Source organism: Rhinatrema bivittatum, chromosome 17, assembly GCF_901001135.1.
Source record: "Rhinatrema bivittatum chromosome 17, aRhiBiv1.1, whole genome shotgun sequence".
Classification (NCBI taxonomy): domain Eukaryota; kingdom Metazoa; phylum Chordata; class Amphibia; order Gymnophiona; family Rhinatrematidae; genus Rhinatrema; species Rhinatrema bivittatum.
Genome location: NC_042631.1, coordinates 47608066 through 47628362, shown reverse-complemented (window position 1 = coordinate 47628362; position 20297 = coordinate 47608066). Strand labels below are relative to the sequence as shown.

At 49.3% G+C, this 20297-nt stretch overlaps 1 protein-coding gene across 1 annotated transcript in view; it reads left to right on the top strand.

The window, feature by feature from the left end:
- EPS8L2 (EPS8 like 2) overlaps positions 1 to 20297 on the top strand; it is a 423360-nt gene that overhangs the window by 384613 nt on the left and 18450 nt on the right. The window contains 1 exon segment of the mRNA XM_029582244.1: positions 7082 to 7262. Coding sequence (XP_029438104.1) covers positions 7082 to 7262 — 181 coding nt within the window.

The following is a 20297-nucleotide window of genomic DNA, read 5'->3' as shown; positions in this document are numbered from 1 at the left end:
ACTGTTCCCTGTACGTACCAGGATCAGTCCAGGACACCTGGGTTGTGACTCCGCACCAGTAGATGGAGACAGACTAAAACTTGTGGGCGGAGCATATATGCCCCTGTGCCAGTCACAGCCCCTCAGTCTTACTCTGTCTCCAGTAGGTGGTGCAGGTCAGGTCACAGCTCCTTCCTGCCCTGGTTCTGGTACTCCGTCAGGGTCGGTTCTTTCTTTTCTTGGTTTTAGGCCAGTTTAGTGTTTTTAATTGGGATTTTGATTTTTGTTAAATTGTCCCTGAGGTCCCGTCCGCCCTGTCTCCCAGGGGGGTTGTGAGGTCCTGAGGGGACTACCCCCCCCTGGTTGAGGCCGCTGCTAGGGTCGAGGACCCGGCTTTCCCAGTAGCAGCGTCAGGGGTGACACCGGGGAGCCCGGTTCACTCACCCCTGCTGGACTAGGGCTCCAGGACCGTGGACAGCGACAAGCGTTGTTTGTAAAAAAAAAAAAAAAAAATGTTTTACTTTTGTTTTCGGTTCTCTCTGGCTTCAGCTCTCTGCTGCTTTGCGTCGCCGCTCCGTGGGGTCTCCGGGGGGGGCGCCGCTGGCAGGGGGGAGGCCGGGGGGGGGGCCGGTTTCGCTAAATTTAATTTTTCTCCGTTGCGCTCTTCGCCGCGGCTCGTCGGCATGCCTCGTGGCTCGGCCTGTAGGGCCTGCGGCTCGGCGCGCGCGCGGCTTTAGCGGTGCTCTGTGTGCGGCCTGCTTCCCGGGCAGAGAGGGGTCATCCGGGCACCTCGGGGGGCTCGATCCCGCAGTGCACGATCGCCGCCGCGCAGGGGGGGGGCTCGGCAGAGCGGCCCCAAGACTTTTTCCCGCTGAGCGCGGGAGTGGCGGCCATTTTGGCCTCGGACCGTGAAATGGCGCGGGAAACGACAGGAGCCTCGGGCCTGCCTCCCGCTTTCTCCTCAGCGGATTGATACAGGGGGGGTCCCCTCGGGGGACCCTTGGTCCCCGGGGGTTTCAGAGAATGATTCTTCAGCCTCGGGGTCCTGTTCGGAGGATTTGGCGCTGTTGTTGCGCAAAGTCCTAAAGTGTAAGCGCAGTAAGCGCGGCCGGGGGGGACCCCGCAAGGCCCCCCCCAGGGAAGACGTCATGCAATCCTAAGGGCGCTGCGGAGGGGTCCCAGGGCCCTTCCCAAAGTACGCGGCTTCCTCGTGGCGTCCCACAGGAAGCCGATTCCCCCCCTGGGGTGGACTCTGATTCCCCAGAAGCCCCTGAAAGGGGCCGACGGAGATGGGACGGACGAATCCGCTCAGCCAGGCGCCGGAAAGGGATCCCAAGCAGTGGAAGGTGATGATCCCAAGGTGGTCCGGCTCTTCTGCAGGGAGGAACTGCCACCCTTAATTCCGGCCATTCTCCAGGAGCTGGGAATAGAAGCTCCTCCGGTGGTAGTCCGTCAGGAAGCAAACATGGATCCGGTCCTGTTAGGTCTCTCGGGTCCGGCAGTGGCTTTCCCGTTTCATTTCTCCTCGACGAATATTCTGTCCCGGGAATGGGACACCCCGGAGTTAGGTTGAAGGTCAGTAAGGCCATGGACAAGCTTACCCGCTTCCGGAGGATGCGCTGGACCTTCTCATATTCCCCAAGGTGGACTCAGTCTCCGCGGTAACAAAGAGATCTACCATTCCGGTCACGGACGCGGCAGCTCTCAAGGACCTTCAGGACAGGAAGCTGGAAGTGCAGCTCAAGAAGATTTCGAGGTTTCCGCGCTGGGAGTGCAGGCCGCCATCTGCACGAATTTCGCTATGCGGGCCAGTCTGCGCTGGGCCCAGGTTCTTCAAGCCAATGCGGATTTATCCGCAGACGAGGCAGCGCAGGCAGATCGTTTGGAAGCTGCAATAGCATATGGCGCGGATGCGCTGCACGATTTGCTGCTCACGTCGGCTAGGTCCATGGTAGCGGCTGTCTCGGCACGCCGATTTTTGTGGTTGCGCAACTGGGCGGCGGATGGTTCTTCCAAGGCTCATTTCAGGGCACTACCATTCAAGGGAATTTGCTGTTTGGCAAGGAATTGGACGAGTTAATGTTTCCCGGGGGGAAAACAGGGCCTTCTAGCTTCCCGAGGATAGATCCTGGGCGAGGTCCTCGTTTTCGGCCAGATCTCGTTTTCGGGGTCCCAGGAGGTCGCGTCCTCAAAGGTCGTCCGGGCGCTCGTATAGGTCTTCCTCCTCCCGTACTCCGCAGTGGCAGCAACAGTCTCTTCGAGGTAGGCGCTTCGGTAGACAAGGAGGTGCTCTGGCAATCACGGCGCCCAAGTCTTCGCAATGAAAGGGGGTCGGCCCATCTCTCGCCGCAGCCTCGGCACGCCGTTCCCAACGGCGGGGCACGGTTGATGTCATTACGAGAGATGGGCCGGTGTAACGTCGGACCAGTGGGTCCTCACGGTCATAGGGCTCGGCTACGCGTTAGATTTTGCTCATACCCCAGCGGCCAAGTTCCTTGTCTCGCCTTGCAAAGCTCCCGAGAAGAAGGCGGCGGTGCTCGACACCATCCAACGCTTAGAAGGTTTGGAAGCTATTTCCCCAGTCCCGGTCAGCCAACACGGCAAGGGCCGTTGCTCCATCTACTGCATCGTCCCAAGGAAAGACGGCACGTCCAGACCCATTCTGGATCTCAAGGGGTGAACCGATGCCTTCGGGTTCCTCACTTCAAAATGGAGGCGATTCGTTCAGTCATCGCTGCGGTAAGGCCCGGCGAGTTCCTAGCCTCCCGGGATCTCACGGAGGCATATCTTCACATAGGCATTCTTCCATCGTTCCAACGCTTCCTCAGGTTCTGCGTTCTAGGGCGGCATTACCAGTTCCGAGCGCTCCCGTTCGGGCTCGCGACGGCCCCACGTACATTCTCGAAGGTGATGGTCGTGGTGGCGGCGCAGCTGCGCCGAGAAGGTCTCCTGGTCCATCCTTACCCGGACGATTGGTTGATTCGGGCAAAGTCCGAGGATCAGTGTCGGATGGCGGTAGCCAGGGTCCTCCACCTTCTGCAGTCCCTAGGATGGGTGGTCAACTACAGCAAGAGTCATCTGACACCCGCGCGGACCTTGGAATATCTGGGAGCTCTTTCGACACGAAGCAGGGCAAGGTGTTCCTGTCACACGAACGGAGGTGCAAACTGCAAGCTCAAGTATGTCGCTTATTGTCTCTCCGCCAACCGCGGGTCTGCGACTACCTTACGGTCTAGGGTCTATGGCTTCAACGCTGGCACTGGTTCCCGGGGCATTCGCTCATCTGCGTCCATTACAGTCATCCTTACTATCCCGCTGGAAGCCGGTCTCGGAGGAATTCCATCTACCGCTTCAACTCAAGGGACACGCGAGGTCCATCTACCGCTTCCACTCAAGGGACACGCGAGGTCCAGCCTGCTGGTACATCCCAGGTGTCCTGGTGGCTGGATCCCAAGCATCTGTCATCCGGGGTCTCTCTTCAGGTGCCCAACTGGACAGTGGTGACCACAGATGCCAGCCTCTTCGGTTGGGGAGCGGTCTGCCTGGGGAGCTCGGTCCAAGGCCTATGGTCCGTGTCGCAAGCCCAGTGGTCTATCAATCGCCTAGAGACCAGAGTGGTCCGTCTGGCCCTGCAAGCCTTCCTGCCGTTGCGGCGGGGGAAGGCAGTTCGAGTGTTGCGACCACAGGGGCATACATCAACCGCCAGGGCGGGACAAGGAGCCCCCAGGTGGCGGAGGAGGCTCAGCGCTTGATGGCCTGGTCGGAGCTACATCTCAGCAACATAGCAGCGTCTCACATTGTGGGAGTCGACAACGTGCAGACGGAGTTTCTCAGCCGTCATCGTCTGGATCCCGGAGAGTGGGAGTTGGGGGACGAAGCTTTCTGCTCATTTGCAAAACGTGGGGGGTTCCCCACATGGATCTGATGGCCACGTGGCACAACGCGAAGGCCCCACGATTTTACAGTCAATGTCGAGAACGGGGGGCAGAAGGCGTCGATGCGTTGGTGCTTCCCTGGCCGACGGATGTGCTGCTCTACGTGTTTCCCCCGTGGCCGATGATCGGCATGATTCTACGGCGCATAGAATTGCACCCGGCCAAGGTAGTCTTGGTGGCACCCGGAGTGGCCGCGGCCGGCCGTGGTATCGCAGACCTCGCCCAGCTGGCGGTAACGGCGCCCCTTCGGTTTCACGGAATGGCGGGCCTGCTCCTTCAGGGCCCCGTCTGGCATATGTCCGTGTCTGGGTGGTCTTTGAGGACTGGGTGCGTGCAGCGTGGGGTGGTCTCCACTTCGGCTTCCGTCTTCCGACATTCTCTGGCGTCCTCCAGGCTGGTCTGGCCATAGGCCTGGCGTGCAGTTTCCCTTGGCGTGCAGTTCCCTTCGGGTTCAAGTGGCAGCGCTCGGTTGTTTGCGGGGTACGGTCCGTGGTACGTCCCTAGCGCTCCACCCGGACATTGCTCGCTTCCTCCGGGGTTGCCAAACGCCTTCGTCCTCCCTTGCGTCTTCCTTGTCCGGCTTGGAACCTCAACTGGTTCTCTCCTCCCTATGCACGCGGCCTATTGAGCTTTTGAAACGCGCGACTCTTAAGGATCTCACTCTTAAGACGGCGTTCTTGGTAGCAATCGCCTCAGCAACGGCGTGTTTCCGAGTTTGCAGGCCCGGTCCTGTAGTGAACCCCCTTTTGCGTATTCCGATTCCGGAGTTTCTTTGCGCACAGTTCCTTCCTTCCTACCGAAATGGTGTCGTCTTTTCATATGAATCAATCGGGTGGAACTGCCCGCTTTGGCGGGCGGGGAGTTTCTCTTGTTCCGGAAACGAGAGAATTGGCGGAAGCTTGACGTGCGGAGGTCCCTCCTCCGATAATCTGGAGGTCAGTAATCCTTTCGGGTCACGGATCATCTGTTTGTCCTGTTTCTCTGGGTCCTAAGAAAGTGGTGCGGGGAAAACCGCTTCCCGTGGGCCTGAGGGCTCGCTCGACTCGTGCGCAGCGGCATCTGAGCGGAGGCTTCTCTGGTATCGCCTCAAGAGATTTGCGGGGCGGCTACCTGGAAGTCTTACATACCTTTATTCAGGCATTACCGGTTGGATGTCCGGGCTACCGATCCCGGGGGATTTGGAGAGAAGGGTACTCCGAGCGGGACTCTCTGCTTCCCACCCTCGGTAATTTAGCTCTGGTACATCCCAGGTGTCCTGGACTGATCCTGGTACGTACAAGGGAAAGGAAAATTAGTTTCTTACCTGATAATTTTCGTTCCTGTAGTACCAAGGATCAGTCCAGGATCCCGCCCGCAGTGCTGCGCTGAAGTAATGGAGAGTCCGCTCTTTGTTGCTGAATTATTTTGTTCCGCTTGTTTAACTCGTCTCGGTTGGAGAGTCTGTTTCCAGAGGGGGCGTTTCCCCGTTCTCTTAGCGGTGTTCTAGCTAGTTTAGTTCTCTGGTTGTGTTCTACTTTGACATTACGTATGGACTGAGGGGCTGTGACTGGCACAGGGGCATATATGCTCCGCCCACAAGTTTTAGTCTGTCTTCCATCTACTGGTGCGGAGTCACAACCCAGGTGTCCTGGACTGATCCTTGGTAATACAGGAACGAAAATTATCAGGGTAAGAAACTAATTTTCCTTTCAGTGTATGCCATGGATGTCTTTACGTTCTTCTCAGCAGGGCCTCATTTGAGTTCCAGGGATGTGGGAGATTAGGTGTGAAAGGAATAAATCTAGGATGTTGTCTGGATGCAATCCAACTATGGAAAAGCTTCCTGCTTAAGTGTTTCTGTGGATAATCTGGAAGCTATTGAAAGCTTGTTTGTACAAACATTGCTAGCATAATTTTGGTTGTTTCTTTTAAAGTTAAGTCATTCGGCTGGTGCCTTGATTTCCTTATTTGATGTGGATGGTAAAGGGGTGGTGATGGTGTTTTATTGCATATTGTGTTTTAATTTTTAATTGTAAATAGCTAGTTCATTTGTTAGCAGATAGATGAATGTTATTGTTACATGCTTTTATTTTGTGCACTGTAAATCATATTGGGATGCTGGAATGAAAGAGTAGTTTCACTGTAAATGTATTGTTTGTTATTTAAAACTCCTTCTACTGGACAGCAGGTGGCAGTGTTCCACAGTCACCAGCAGATGGCGCTGCTGTGGAGTCTGAAAGAAATATCAGAAATGATCTCAAGAAAGTGACAATTGGTTGGCAGCAGCTGGAAGCAATAGAGAGAGACAGATTGCCAAAGTTACTAGAACTGTCACTGTTAAGTTTTTTATTTTTATTTTGTTTAAAGTTTTTATATACCGACTTCGTTAAGAAACATCACTCGGTTCCATACAACATGAAAATAGCCAACAGGGCTTTACAGTGTAACTGATAATAGAACTGGGGAGGGTACCAGGGGACTTTTGCTGTACATTCAGTAAACGCGAAAACAACAAATAAGTACAAATGTATAAAATATATACAATAAGACATACAAGGAGGGGAGGGGGTGCATTAAATACAAGAATTAAGGTCATGGACCTGGAGGGGGAGGGGAAAAGGGCTAGGAAAGGAGGGAGGGGGTGGTAAAGTTTATTCAGTAGAAAGTAAATAATGTTATGTAATCCCTTTTCCTTTTCCCTGCTTGCTGCAATGCAGATTTTATGTTTTTTTCATTTCACTGTGCCTCCTTGTTAATAATTAATTTATTACCGTTGAGCTTGAGACACATTTGAAATCTCAGGTTAGTGAGAAGCTGGGTGATCCCAGTGTTTTGCCTGTGTGGTCTATGGGACTCCTGGCTTGTGGAGTCACAGTGGCCTCAGAAAAACTTTGCAGGCAGGGTAATTCTCTGAAAGCAAGCAGAACCCCAGTTGGTAAGTGGGTGGTCGCCAGAAATGATCATAGGTTCAAGCCGAGGTGGGTGTTAAGGGAAGTGTGAAGATGTTACATGACAAATGCAATAAAAACATAAAAAGTGGTGATGATGCTTATCCCAAGAATACTCACAAGCTGAATCATGCCATATGATTGCTTGTAGCCTTATACGTGGTGGGCATTTGTCCCATTTGCCATTTGAAGGGTTCCAAGTGTGTCTCAGTCCTTGAATGTGTGGTCCTTGATTTGCAGAACTGATCCATCACATGGATGAGGTGAATGATGAACTGCTAAAGAAGATTACCAATAAGTCGCAACCTCCACCAAGAAACTTCAAGGTGGATAAGGCCCAGCAGGTGTACGTCCCCCTCACCTTTGAGTCTGGCCCTGAAGAGGTGAAAGCTTGGCTGGAAGCCAAGGGCTTTAGTAAAGGGTAAGTGAATCCTAGAGTTGTTCTCTGAAGAAGAGGGAGAGTTCTCATCAGTCTGCCAACATCTTGCCATGCTTTCTCTTCTTATACACCATGGGGCAGTACCAAGGGCTTTACCCATGGTAGAGAATGAAGCAAATGCCCCTGTCCAGCACATCATGCTGTCAGCACCGCTTTGGGACCACTTGAAAAACCCACAATTTTATGCCCAAATGTGACATAAAAGAGAGCCTGTAGGCAAAGAAGACCCAAACCCCATAAAATGGCTTCTTCTCCATACTGCATGAAAGCACATTTTTTTAAATTAAAGACTAAAATACCTTAAAACAAGCTGTCCCTGGTATAGGTGATGAGGCCCATGAAAGCGATCTACTGGAAATCCAACCCCCAATTAAACCGTTTGTCCACTCTGCTTTCCATGTATATAAGAAGTGCTATGTTGGTCAAGCAAATGGTCCATCAAGCTCAACATCCTGTCTCCAACAGTGGCCAGTCCAAGTCATATAGATGTAACTGGTATCCTATTAGGAAAGACTTCCCTAGTACTCACTCTCAGAAGTAAGAAATGGAGATGCTCAGCCTGTTTAATACTGTTAATGGACCTGTCCTCTAGAAACAGGGCCGACTTTTATTAAGCTCAGTCTTGACCATAGTCTGTTGAAACAAGTTCCATAGATTAATTGTGCATTGACTGAAAGAATACTGTATGTTCTTAAATTGTTTCAACCTGTTACCAGCTAGTTTTATGGCATGACCCCAGGCCTAGTACTATTTGAAAGAGTAAATTACTTGTGTTTCTATGCTCTCTTGGAGTAGAGGAGTTGCTTCGTGGTTGAGCAGTGACCTGAGAACCCAGGGTTCAAATCCTGCTTCTCCCGCTGACTCTTCTTCTCTGATCTTGGGCAAGTTATTTCACTGCTCATTGCCTCAGGGCCTGATTTACTAAGGCTTTTCCCCCATTCTGGGTCTATGGGGAAAAATGCTTCGTAAATGAGGCTCTTAACCCTCTAGAGACAGGGAAAAACCTACTGCAACTGAGAGTAACTCACCTTCAGCTCAAATTGGAAGGTAATTAAATTCAAATTAAACTTGTTGTACATCACACATATTTGTATAAACCTCTGTATATCCCCTTTCAGCTTTCCTCTTCTCCAAGGTGGAAGCCCTGACTGTATAGCCTCTCACAAAGGGAGCATTCTATCCCTTTTATCTTTTTTTCAGCCTTCTTGTACCTTTTCAGGTTCTGCTCTATGATTTTTATGAGATGGGATGACCAGAACTGCACACAATACTCAAAGATGGTTACTTTCAACACTGGTGTGCGGGCACACATTTATGCACGTGCATCAGCCCATGCCCAGGGATGCGGCTATTTTATAAATTCTTGTAGAAATCTTCAAAATACATCAGAGCTTGTTTTCAAAGTTCTTTCCATCAAATTAAAATTCCACAAGGAACACTAGATCTATTTTCTTAAAATTCTCAATGCACCAAATCACTCCTATTGTCACCATTTCCTTCTGGAACTTCTAATATCACTACTAGAGTGGCCAAAGGCTTCCTATATCATTGCTTATGCCGCACGGGAACTGTAACTCCTCCGATATTATTCGGTGACCTTCATCTATTTTCTCATCGCCTGACTTAGGCCTATGTTTCGCTTCTCACAAGGCTGCTTCAGGGAAACTACAACACAGATTTCAAACAAATCAGTTTATACCCAACAAAAACAACCACAAAAATACAAAACTAGAATCCCCACACTTACCCAATATTCTCAAGGTACTTCAAACCGCTTTTCATCTCTTAACTAAAGCAAAAAATACTAATTAACAAAGACCATTCTAACTGATCCTGGTACGTACAGGGAAACCGAATTACCATTACAATATAGTAAAACTCCTGTACCAAAAAAAACAACTTAACAACCTTATCTCTGAAAAGGTAACACTGCACATATTATACCAGGCCCTAGAACACACAATAAAACTCTTATTAGGAAACAAGGCTGTTATAGATCCTATACAGAAATTACATGCCAGCAAAATACCTCACCTTGGTCACATATGCAGTACACAGACAGACCCTCACCAAATGCAGAATAACGAGATCAGAAAGTATAAACAGAAACGTGCTGAGAAGAACTGAACTGGAACCCACAATAAGCCAGTCTCTATATGCAGAGCGACAATGGAAAACAGAAACATTACCATTCTTCATAAAACATTAAATAATAAAATAAAAATATAAAACATCAATCATAATAATAAAACCATATTCATAAAAAGAATAAATATTTCAAACCAGTTAATGAGAATGAATATCCAAAATTTCCCAAACACCAATAAAATATTTCAAAGCATCTGATGAATAAAAAATCTGAGTTAAAAAATGTTATATTCTCCCCCCCCCTCAAAAAAAAATATTTCAAAGAGCAAAAACATAAAATTACTCCAATAGAAAAACTAATAAAGACTTTAAAATCTCTTGCTCTCCATACTTGGGATCTTTTGATTTCCAGTCACCTTGAGCTTGTCTTGGAGGAGGTAGGGCCGCACAAACTTTATCTTCCTCTCACACACACTCACACAATTATTCTCTCACACACTCCCTCTCTCATATGCATGCCTATGCTCTCACACACACAGGCTTCTTCTCCTTCACAGATATATTATGTGTGGGTGATGCATGCCTGTGAGAGCTTATATGTGACATATAGGCTCTCACAGACACACCAACACACAAGCACACAGGCTCTCACACAGACAAACACACACCCACACACATAGGCTCTCACACAGACTCTCACACACATGCACACAGGCTCACACCAGGCTCTAACTCACTCACCCACACATACAAGCTCACACACATACACACACGGTCTCCTGTTGTCTTCAGGCCATAGTGGGATGAGTTCCACCACAGCCCTCCAGCCTTCCTACTTGGAGGGGGGAATGGAAGCTGTGAGCACCTGCAGGCAAAGTTGTGTGTAAGTGTGCACACATGCAAATAGGGAATACCAGGCCTCTCATTTTCAGCTACTAGTGGGTTGAGCTCCGCTGGCAGCCTGCAGCCTCTCCAGCTGCTGCCAGCCCCCCCCCCCCCCCCACCAGGTATGCTGCCTCGTGCAAATGTATGGTATGCGCACCCAGTCGCGCCGGGCCTGATAGTAGAATTAGAAAAGGTACAGAAAAGGGCAACGAAAATTATAAAGGGGATGGAACTATTCCCCTATGAGAAAAGGCTAGGGCTCTTCAGCTTGGAGGAGATATATGATAGAGGTCTGTAAATTAATGTGGAGTGAAACAGGTAACATAAATCAGTTGTTTACTCATTCAAAAAGTACAAAGACTAGGGGATATTCAATGAAGTTACTAGTTGATACATGTGAGACAAAGAGGAGACAACATTATTTTACTGAATGCATAATTAAACTTTGGAATTCATTGCCGGAGGATGTGATGAAATATGTTAGTGTAGCTGGGTTTTAAAAAGGTTTAAACAAATTCTTGAAAGAAAAGTCCATGAACCTTTATTAAGGTGCACTTGGGGAAATCCACTGCTTGTCCCTGAGATAAGCAGCACAGAATCTATAGACCTTTTAGGATCCTGCAATGGAATTTAAAAATATTTTCCCTCTATCTTGCTCCACAATAGAAACAGACAAGTCATTAAAGCAGTATAAATATCTACTTTTATTCAATGTAATACTACATGAGAAGTATACTCACGATACTTCTGAAATTCAATACATTCAATCAGGCTTATATATTCTTTATTGTCTTACAAAATCATGGTTCAGAAAAAAATATTTCAGATTGATCACTTCTTGCATTTTGTTTCATGATTACTTCTTTAGATGTCTCAGATCATGACTAATTAACAGGTCAGCATGACCCAGGTCCTAATTGCAATTACATACAAGTACTGCATACTTTGTTACCACAGGCAAGGATGACTGATCATAATATGGGCATCCAGGACCTCACTCACTCACAACCGCCCTCTTTTACAAAATGACACCAACTAGAGATTGGGTAAAACAGGGCCGCAGCTTTATTGACCTGGAGGCCCGAGCCTTACAACAATTAACATTCTAACAATAACTTTTCAAACTCCACCCCCATTGACCGCCGCTTTACAGCCAGGTGGTCAGGACCAGCCATCTGGCTCGACCACCCCCGGCCCTACACCAAGATCAGACCTCCGCCGCCATCTAGCAAGAGGTTAATCCGGTGGACTCCCGCCGCTGGCAAGCAAGGAATCAGGCCAACGAGGCCCCCGCCTTCTCCTAGCAAGGGGCCTCCCCACTGACAACAGCCCCCAGTTGTCCCCCCCCTTAACTGGCGACCAGCCTTTCATGACAATATCGACCTGTATTGGCTCGGGCCATCCGCCCACACCCTCCCCGTTGCGACGACATACCCCCACAAACCACTTGAACAACAACATAAATAACAGGGCGGGTGGGAGGGAAAACAACGCCTGCTGCTCAGATGCCACGAGCAACTGAGCAAGCAGGCTCCCCAAACACGCTTCCCCTCCCCCTGAGACCCTTTCTGCCGCCAATCCCTGCCGGCCTAAGCTGCTTTGGCCCCCCCCCAGCCAATCAGGCTCCTCTGCCTCCCGGCACGAGTGCACATGCGCTCGTACCCGGCGTGTGTCCCCACACCCCTTGCCGGCGCTGACTCGCAACCCCCTGCCGACCCTTCCCCCTTCCCCCCCCCACCGAACCCTGGCCTCGCGGTGCCCTCCGGCACCCTGCCGCTGCCAGGGCCCGCTCCATTCGTGGGCCTGGCCCCACATACCCCCGGCCGACTGGACACTGCGATCCGGTCGGCCTTTCATTATAGCTATTTTCTACCAAACATAATTAATTCTTCAACTTTGGCATAGTGGTATCATGCATATCTAAGGATTGTTTAAACTTCAGTATTGTCTTCATTATATTTTGTCTAGTGCAGGGATCAAATTTAGCAACAACCATTACATCTCCTTCATTCTTATTAAAATCTAAAAATATTGTTTAGAGCAAGAATAAGTATAAGTTGAATTGAAGTAGATTGAACAGAGAGATACAGTAAAACCTTTTGACTTCGTCATTGTCAGGTACTTGTGACCTGGATTGGCCACTGTTGGAAACAAGATACCGGGCTTGATGGACCTTTGGTCTGACCCAGTATAGCAAATCTGATGTTCTTATGGTTTTGCACTTTTGAAAAGTGTGCAAGTAAATTTCTCTCCCCAAAAAGCTGCACACAAATTAGCAGGTGTAATTGTGTGCGAGTAATTTTGGTAGGATGTGAAGTAAAATTTAAGACTCGTGCATGCACTTGCCGGTTGTACAAACATGACATGCCAATTTTATAACATGTGCGCGTATATGTGCGTATATACACGCGTGTTATAAATCAACTATCCGCGCATACGTGTGCACAAATTTATATTGATGGACGCATGTGCCCGTGAATGCCATCTCGAGCGCGTAAGTGGGGGAGTTTGGTTAGTAGGGTACGCAAGGCAAACGCAATAGGCTTTTTACCAGTTCACTCCCAGTTCGCCCCAGTAAAGGAGAGGACTTTCCTAAACCACCTACCTTAACTTGCCTCCCTTTTACCCTATTAGTCCCGAGCCTAAAATCCAACTCACTAGCCTCGTTTTTTTTGTTACCACGACTGACACGCCCATCCATAATAGAAGTAAAGTTACTTGGTAGAGGACCCCAGCATGTTGCCTCTGCAGGTAACTACTTACGCACTGACTTCATGGTGCAGTGCCGGCTCACCCCTGCCTCATCCAGACCTCTCCCACACCCCACCCCTTTTCCAGAAACTTTTTTATGCATGAACCGGGAGATATGCACATGGCCGAGAGCATTTTCCTAGCATGTAGACAGTTGGACTTAGGACCAGTGAGTTTATGCTCCACTGCCAGCAGATGGAGACAGAGCAAGCTGACGTCACAGTATATATAACCCTGCAGTGACCCCAGCCTGCCAGTATTCTCTGTCTCCAGCAGATGGTGGATGTGCATCTCCCTATGGGGATTGCTTTCAGCTTTTTGAAAAGAGAAATCTGAAATTCTAAATTCAAGAAAAGAAAGCCCCGCTCTCCTGCGGGGCTTTCCCAGGGGTCTAGAACGGGTAGATGTGAATCGGTTATTTACTCTTTCAGATAGTAGAAAGACTAGGGGACACTCCATGAAGTTAGCATGGGGCACATTTAAATCTAATCGGAGAAAGTTCTTTTTTACTCAACGCACAATTAAACTCTGGAATTTGTTGCCAGAGAATGTGGTTCGTGCAGTTAGTATAGCTGTGTTTAAAAAAGGATTGGATAAGTTCTTGGAGGAGAAGTCCATTACCTGCTATTAAGTTCACTTAAAGAATAGCCACTGCCATTAGCAATGGTTACATGGAATAGACTTAGTTTTTGGGTACTTGCCAGGTTCTTATGGCCTGGATTGGCCACTGTTGGAAACGGGATGCTGGGCTTGATGGACCCTTGGTCTGACCCAGTATGGCATTTTCTCATGTTCTTATGTTCTCTCCCAGTTGAGAATTCCTGAGGCAATTTCCGTGGTCCCTCAGAGGTGTGCCTTGGTCTGGTAGTGTTGCTTGTCCCGGCCGCAGCAGGCCTGCGACTGGGCCTACTCACCTCCAGCACCCGGCTCCCAGACCTGGCCCATCCTCACTGGTGGTGGTTGGCAGCCGCCTGTGCTCCCGTACCTCCATTGCCTCCTCGGGCACTCCTGGCTCCTCTGCGGACCCCTCCGGTTCCCGGCGGGTCTCCCCATTTGTGCCACCGTCCAGTGTCCTGCCTCTTCCTTGACCCGCGCATGCGCGCCTTGCCAGCCTTTAAAGGGGCCGCGGAGGGAAACTAACCCGCAGCCCCGGATGATGACATCATCAGGTCCTGCTACTTAAGGCAGGGCCCGCCAGTCATTCCTTGCCTTGGCAACAGGTCTCCACGCTAGCTGTGTGCTCGTTGCTCGTTCTGTTCCTGACTTCGTTCCTGGTTCCTGTTCCTGACTTCCGTTCCTGGTTCCTACCTAGCTTTGCCTTGGACTGATTACTAGCATTGACCCTTGCTTCATTGGACCACACTCAGGACATATTACTGGCTTTGACCATCGCTTCATTGGAACTACGCTCAGGACTGATTACTGGCTTTGACCCTGCTTCGTTGGGACTACGCTCTGGACTGATTACCGGCCTTGACCCTTGCTCCGCTGTACCTCATTTAGCTCTGGCACCTGTCCCAACTCCAGCCTGTTCCTGACCTTGCCTCTGGTATCTCCTTGGACTTGGCCTTGTCAGGCTTCGGCCTTCTGCTGCCCGGGCACCACCTACTCTTGCTTCTAGCCTGTCCTTGCCGCCCGGGCCTCTGGATCTCTGCCTCGTCCGGACCTGCCTCGGTCCCTCCGATACCTCTGCTGGTCCCTAGCTACCTGCTACAACATCCACTGGGTGTCATCTGATGGAGGCCCGCCTAAGACCAGCCAGCCCTGGCACCCAAGGGCTCAACCTGCAGGGAACGAGGGCTGGTATTGACGAAGCTCCAGTCGACCTCCGTCTCCTGGTCTGCTCCACCTCCCGACAGTGGGGACCGTGGGGCTTGCCCTACGGGTAGCTTCAACCCCACCTCGGGCCAAGGGTCCACCACCAGCGCAACAGGTAGCTGGGTTTCCTGGCATGGACTTAACTGCTAGTTCAGCTGAAAGGCAGTGGATGCAGTAGTTCTGAGCACGCAGTCATGGCAGATGCCCTCCCCCCCCGCAGCCAGAGATCATCTCTGTAATCAGCCAGTAAGCGCTAAGCTCAGGTAAGGTTTAAAAAAAAAAAAAGGAGAATGTTTTACCTGAATCAGAAATAATTAGAAGGGTTTCAGGACTTCCTCCGGTCTCCATTCTTGGCCCAGCACTTAGGCTTTTTTCTTGCACTTTATATGAGAGCCCGCAGCAGCCATTTTCGCACGCTCTTGTGCATGTTCTGCTGCCCTCTATAGGCTGTCGATGTGCGCAGTGTGTTGGCTCTGCACACGTTATGCGCTCGATCACGCACAAATATTTTTACACTCTTAACTTAGCACACAGGTTGTGCGTGCGCCTTGCCGTGCTTTCTTCTAGGCACTTATTATTTGGGGTGCATTTCATTTTTGAGTACGAGTTCATTCCAATGCACGTTTACCGCAGCAATGGCGCTGGTAAGAAAGAAACCTAAGCATCTTCCTATTTGTGTTGTCTGTCATATTAGGGCTTCAGCCTGACCTGGCTTCTAACCTGTGTCAGCGTTGCTCAGATGCTCAGGGAGAGTTGTCTTCCTCAGATTTTGTAAGCCTGCCTCATCCCATTCTGATGATGGGTTGGTCATGGTCTTGACTGGGGGGATGCCAGATCCTGGTTCTCCCTTGACTGGCTCCTCTGCTGGCGAGGGCAGTTCTGTGGGACCAGCTCCAGTTCCTTCTGGGCTTAGTCTGGACCTGCCTGCTTTTTCTTGAGTGGAATTTTTTTCAAGGCTTACAAGCCCTTCTTCAGGCGCAGTCTTCCACTTCCCTCATTTCTGTCTGGTTGGACTGTCAGCTGGTGGCTCCTCCCTCTTCCAGTCCTATGCTTAAGCGCTGGGGTTCAACTCATCTCCCTGCAGGTGTTCCCAACAGGAATATGGATGGCACTGATGATGAGGTTGATCTTGATTCCCTGGAAGTTGGGGAAATTCCTCTAGGGCTGCAACCATATCGAACCATGTTGCGGTTCTTTCATAGAAATGAACTGCCAGCCCTGATTTCCCAGACCTTGAAATAGCTGGGTGTCCTTGGTTTGGATACTATGTCAAAGCCGAGGAAGAATCCCATTTTGGTTTCCTTACGTAAAGCCTCTTGTTTTTTCCTAGTGATGAATGCCATCCAGGAATTGATTGATCTGGAATAGGATGCCCTAGAAGCAAATTTTAAAGGGGGTCTGACATTGGAAGGTCTATACCCCCTGTATCCTGCTGTGAGAGAGCATTTGCATTTTCCAAAAGTGGATGCTGTGATATGTGCCATGTCTAAGTGGATGGCTATCCCCGTAGAGGGAGGAGCAACCTTGAAGGATGTACATGATAGAAGGATTGAGGCTATTCTTAAGCAAGCCTTTGAGGCAGTGGCGATGAATTTACAGTTTGCCTCCTGTTGTTGTGATTGACCAATCCGGAAGTGGATCCTTGGGCCGACCGCCGGAGGGAGACGGACGGGAGGCAGACTAGATGAAACGATGAATCTTCACCTGGGAACCCGTGACCCCTCCAGAGGAGCTGTAGAGGCCCGGGTCACTAGGGCTTAGGAGTCTTCGCCCTGGAAGCCCGAGATCCCCCCAGGAGGAGCCTGTAGGGACCCGGACCGCTGGGTCTTAGGTGATAACAGAAGAATCCAAGGAAGCGATACGAACCGGGGTACAAGCAGGCAGAGAGCGGAGTCAGGCAGGCAGAGATCAGGAACCAGGCTGGCAAACGATACTGGAGTCAGGCAGGCAGAAGTCAGGAACCAGGCAGGCAGATAAACGATACCAGAGTCAGGCAGGCTGAAGTCAGGAACCAGGCAGGCAGATGAACGATGGCAACTAGCACTCCGAAGAGAAACCTCGTTGCAAGGCGAATTGCAACTTCAAAAGTCCCGGCTTAAATCCCCTGCTCAATCAGCTGACGTCAAAAGAGGCGTGTCTGCACATCCGGGTGCAGACGCCTTAAAACACGGCTCTTCGCGCGCGGCGCGTACCAGGGCTGGGGGAGGAGTTTCTGACGACGTCTCCACGAGGAGACGCCGCTGCCATGCGGCCCTGGAGGCCAGAAACCCGGCGGTTCGCGGCGCCACGGAGGAAGGTAAGAGCCCGGTCACTAGGCTAGTGACCGGGATCGTAACACCTGTTGCACCCCAGTGGCGAGATCTTGTGTGTTTCACTCTCAGGAGGTTGATGAGTCTGGAGGAAATTCCAGAGCGGTTCTGGAGCCAGCTGCTGTCTTTTTAGCAGACTCAGGCATCAACTCTGGTTGCGAAATTGGTCAGCTGACACAGTTTCCAAAGCCAATCTTACTAAGATGCCCTTAAAAGGCTCGCTATTGTTTGGGAGCGAGTTGGAGAAACTAGCCAGTAAGTGGGGCGAGTCTCCGGTGCCTCGGTTGCCAGAGGATAAGAAATAGTTACAGTGCCCCTTTGGTATGAGGGGTCGTTCCAGAGTTCCAGGCGTTTTTGTCCCTACAGAAGGATGACCTTTCAGTGGACTCGGCCTTTCGGTAAGTATCAGCCCTTTCATCCCCTGCAGCCCAAAAGAGGAGCGGGCTCGGGTGATGGGCTTTCCAGAGCTTCCCAATGAAGGTTTGCCGATCCACCTTACAGAACAGGAAATAGGGGAGTGTCTCTCTCTCTCTTTTATTGGAGGCTGTTTGAGATCACGTCAGAGTGGGTCCTGGAGGTGATACGCGAGCGGTATGCCCTGGAAATTTGCAGTATTCCTCAGGATGTGTTTATGGTGTCCCCTTGCCACTCCCTGCAGAAGAAGCAGGCAGTAGAGTTCACACTTCAAAGGCTCCTCAGACCAAGGGCTGCGTTCCGGTGCCACATCTCAAGAAAGTATGGGGGCAATATTCCATTTATTTTGTTGTGCCCAAGAAGTAAGGCTTTCTTTTGTTATTACTTACCTTCATCTTCCTTCCAGCTTATTATAAGCTTCCAAGTTCTCGATTCCTGTTGATTGTAACTTTGACTATTCATATCTATTGTTATCTATTGTTTTACCTGAATATGTTTCCTTCAGTTATACCCCCTGTTAAATGTAAACCGATCCGATATGGTTATTTACTATGAAGGTCGGTATAAAAACCTGTTAAATAAATAAATAAATACATTTTGTCCCATCTTATATCTCAAGAGGGTCATCTGTCACTTGAAAGTGACTCATTTTTTAATATAAACCTTACGCTGTGTAATAATGGCAGTGCAGTCAGGGGAATTTCTGACCGTCTTGGATCTATCAGAAGCTTACCTTCATATTCCCATCTGATTGGAATACCAACGCTTTCTTCGCTTTGCGGTGTAGGGGCACCATTATCAGTTTTGGGCACTGCCTTTTGGTCTAGCCACTGCTCCCAGAACATTTCCAAGATTGTGGGTGGTGGTAGCGGCAGCCTTGCGAAAAGAAGGAATCCTGGTGCACAGAAAAGAGAAAAAAACCAATGCATGCAGAATTTCAAGATCCATAACCAAAAGAAAAAGCTGATTGAGATGGATAACTCTGGCATCAGTGGCACAACTGCAAAAGGAAAGAGTGAAGTGAATAACAAATCTCAACTAAAGTCTCATAAGGAGTACAGGAAAAGCAATAACCTTAAGGAGAGTACCTGGAAAGCTATGACCACAAATGCTCATAGTTTGGGAAATAAAATCCCAGATCTGCAGACCCTAATGACGGAGGCAGAATTGGACATTGTTGCTATCACAGAGACATGGTTCACAGAATCTCATGATTGGGATACAGCAATACCAGGCTATAACTTGTTAAGGAAGGACAGAGTGGATAGAAAAGGGGGAGGTGTGGCTCTTTATGTCAGAAATAATATCCAAGCATCTGAGCTGCAAGGAAGTTGGGGGCAAGGAAGAAGCACTATGGGTCGACCTAAAAAAAGATGATGGCGCGCTCAATTTATATTGGAGTGGTTTACAGGCCTCCAAACCAAAAGGAAGAGCTAGACAGAGACCTGGTTGAAGACATCCATAAGATAGGTAAGAAGGGGGAAGTGGTGATCGTTGGTGACTTTAATATGCCAGATGTAGACTGGAAAATCCCAACTGCAGAATCTAAAAATAGTAGAGCGATAGTGGATGCCATGCAAGTAACCTTGTTCAAACAAATGGTATTGGAACCCACGAGAGAAGGAACTAATACTCGACTTAGTTGCTTACAATGGCGATAATGTCTCTGATGTCAAAGTGGGCGCCCACCTCAGCACCAGTGATCATCAAACGGTATGTGTTTAATATCACTAAAAGAATATGGAAAAGAAGCACAAAGATCAGAGTTTTACAGTTCAAAAACACGGACTTTGAGGAAATGGGGAAGTACCTAGATGAAGAACTAAATGGATGGGAAAATGAGAGAGATGTAGATCAGCAGTGGACCAATCTAAAAGGAGCAATCACCAAGGCAACTGCTCTATATGTTAGAAATGTAAAGAAAAGCAAAAGAAAAATGAAACCTATCTGGTTCTCAAAGGAGGTGGCTGACAAAATTAAAGCTAAAGAACAGCATTCAAGAAATATAAAAGATCCCAAGGGAGGAGCACAAAGAAGAATATTTGATTCAACTGAGGGAGACGAAGAAATTAATCAAGTTGGCAAAAAGTCAAGCGGAAGAGAGGATTGCCAAGGAGATAAAAAATGGTGACAAAACATTTTTCAGATACATCAGCGAAAAGAGAAAGTCCAAAGTGGTATAGTGAAATTGAAAGGTGGAAATGATCAATGTGTGGAGGAGAGACGAAGAAATGCAGAAATATTAAATGAATACTTCAGCTCTGTGTTCACTAAAGAAGACCCTGGAGAAGGACCATCTCTACACACAAGAAACTGGAGGGAAGTGGAATAGATGAAAAATCCTTTTACAGTAGATAATGTATGGGAAGAGCTAAAGAATCTGAAAGTGGACAAAGCCATGGGGCCTGATGGGATTCATCCAAGGATACTGAGGGAGCTCAGAGATGTGCTGGCGGGTCCACTGTGCAACCTGTTCAATAGATCCCTAGAAACGGGAGTGGTGCCGAGTGATTGGAGAAGAGCGGTGGTGGTCCCGCTTCACAAGAGTGGGAACAGAGAGGAGGCTGGTAACTACAGACCGGTTAGCCTCACTTCGGTGGTGGGAAAAGTAATGGAGTCACTGTTGAAAGAAACATAGAAACATAGAAATGATGGCAGAAGAAGACCAAACGGCCCATCCAGTCTGCCCAGCAAGCTTCACACATTTTTTCTCTCATACCTATCTGTTTCTCTTAGCTCTTGGTTCTATTTA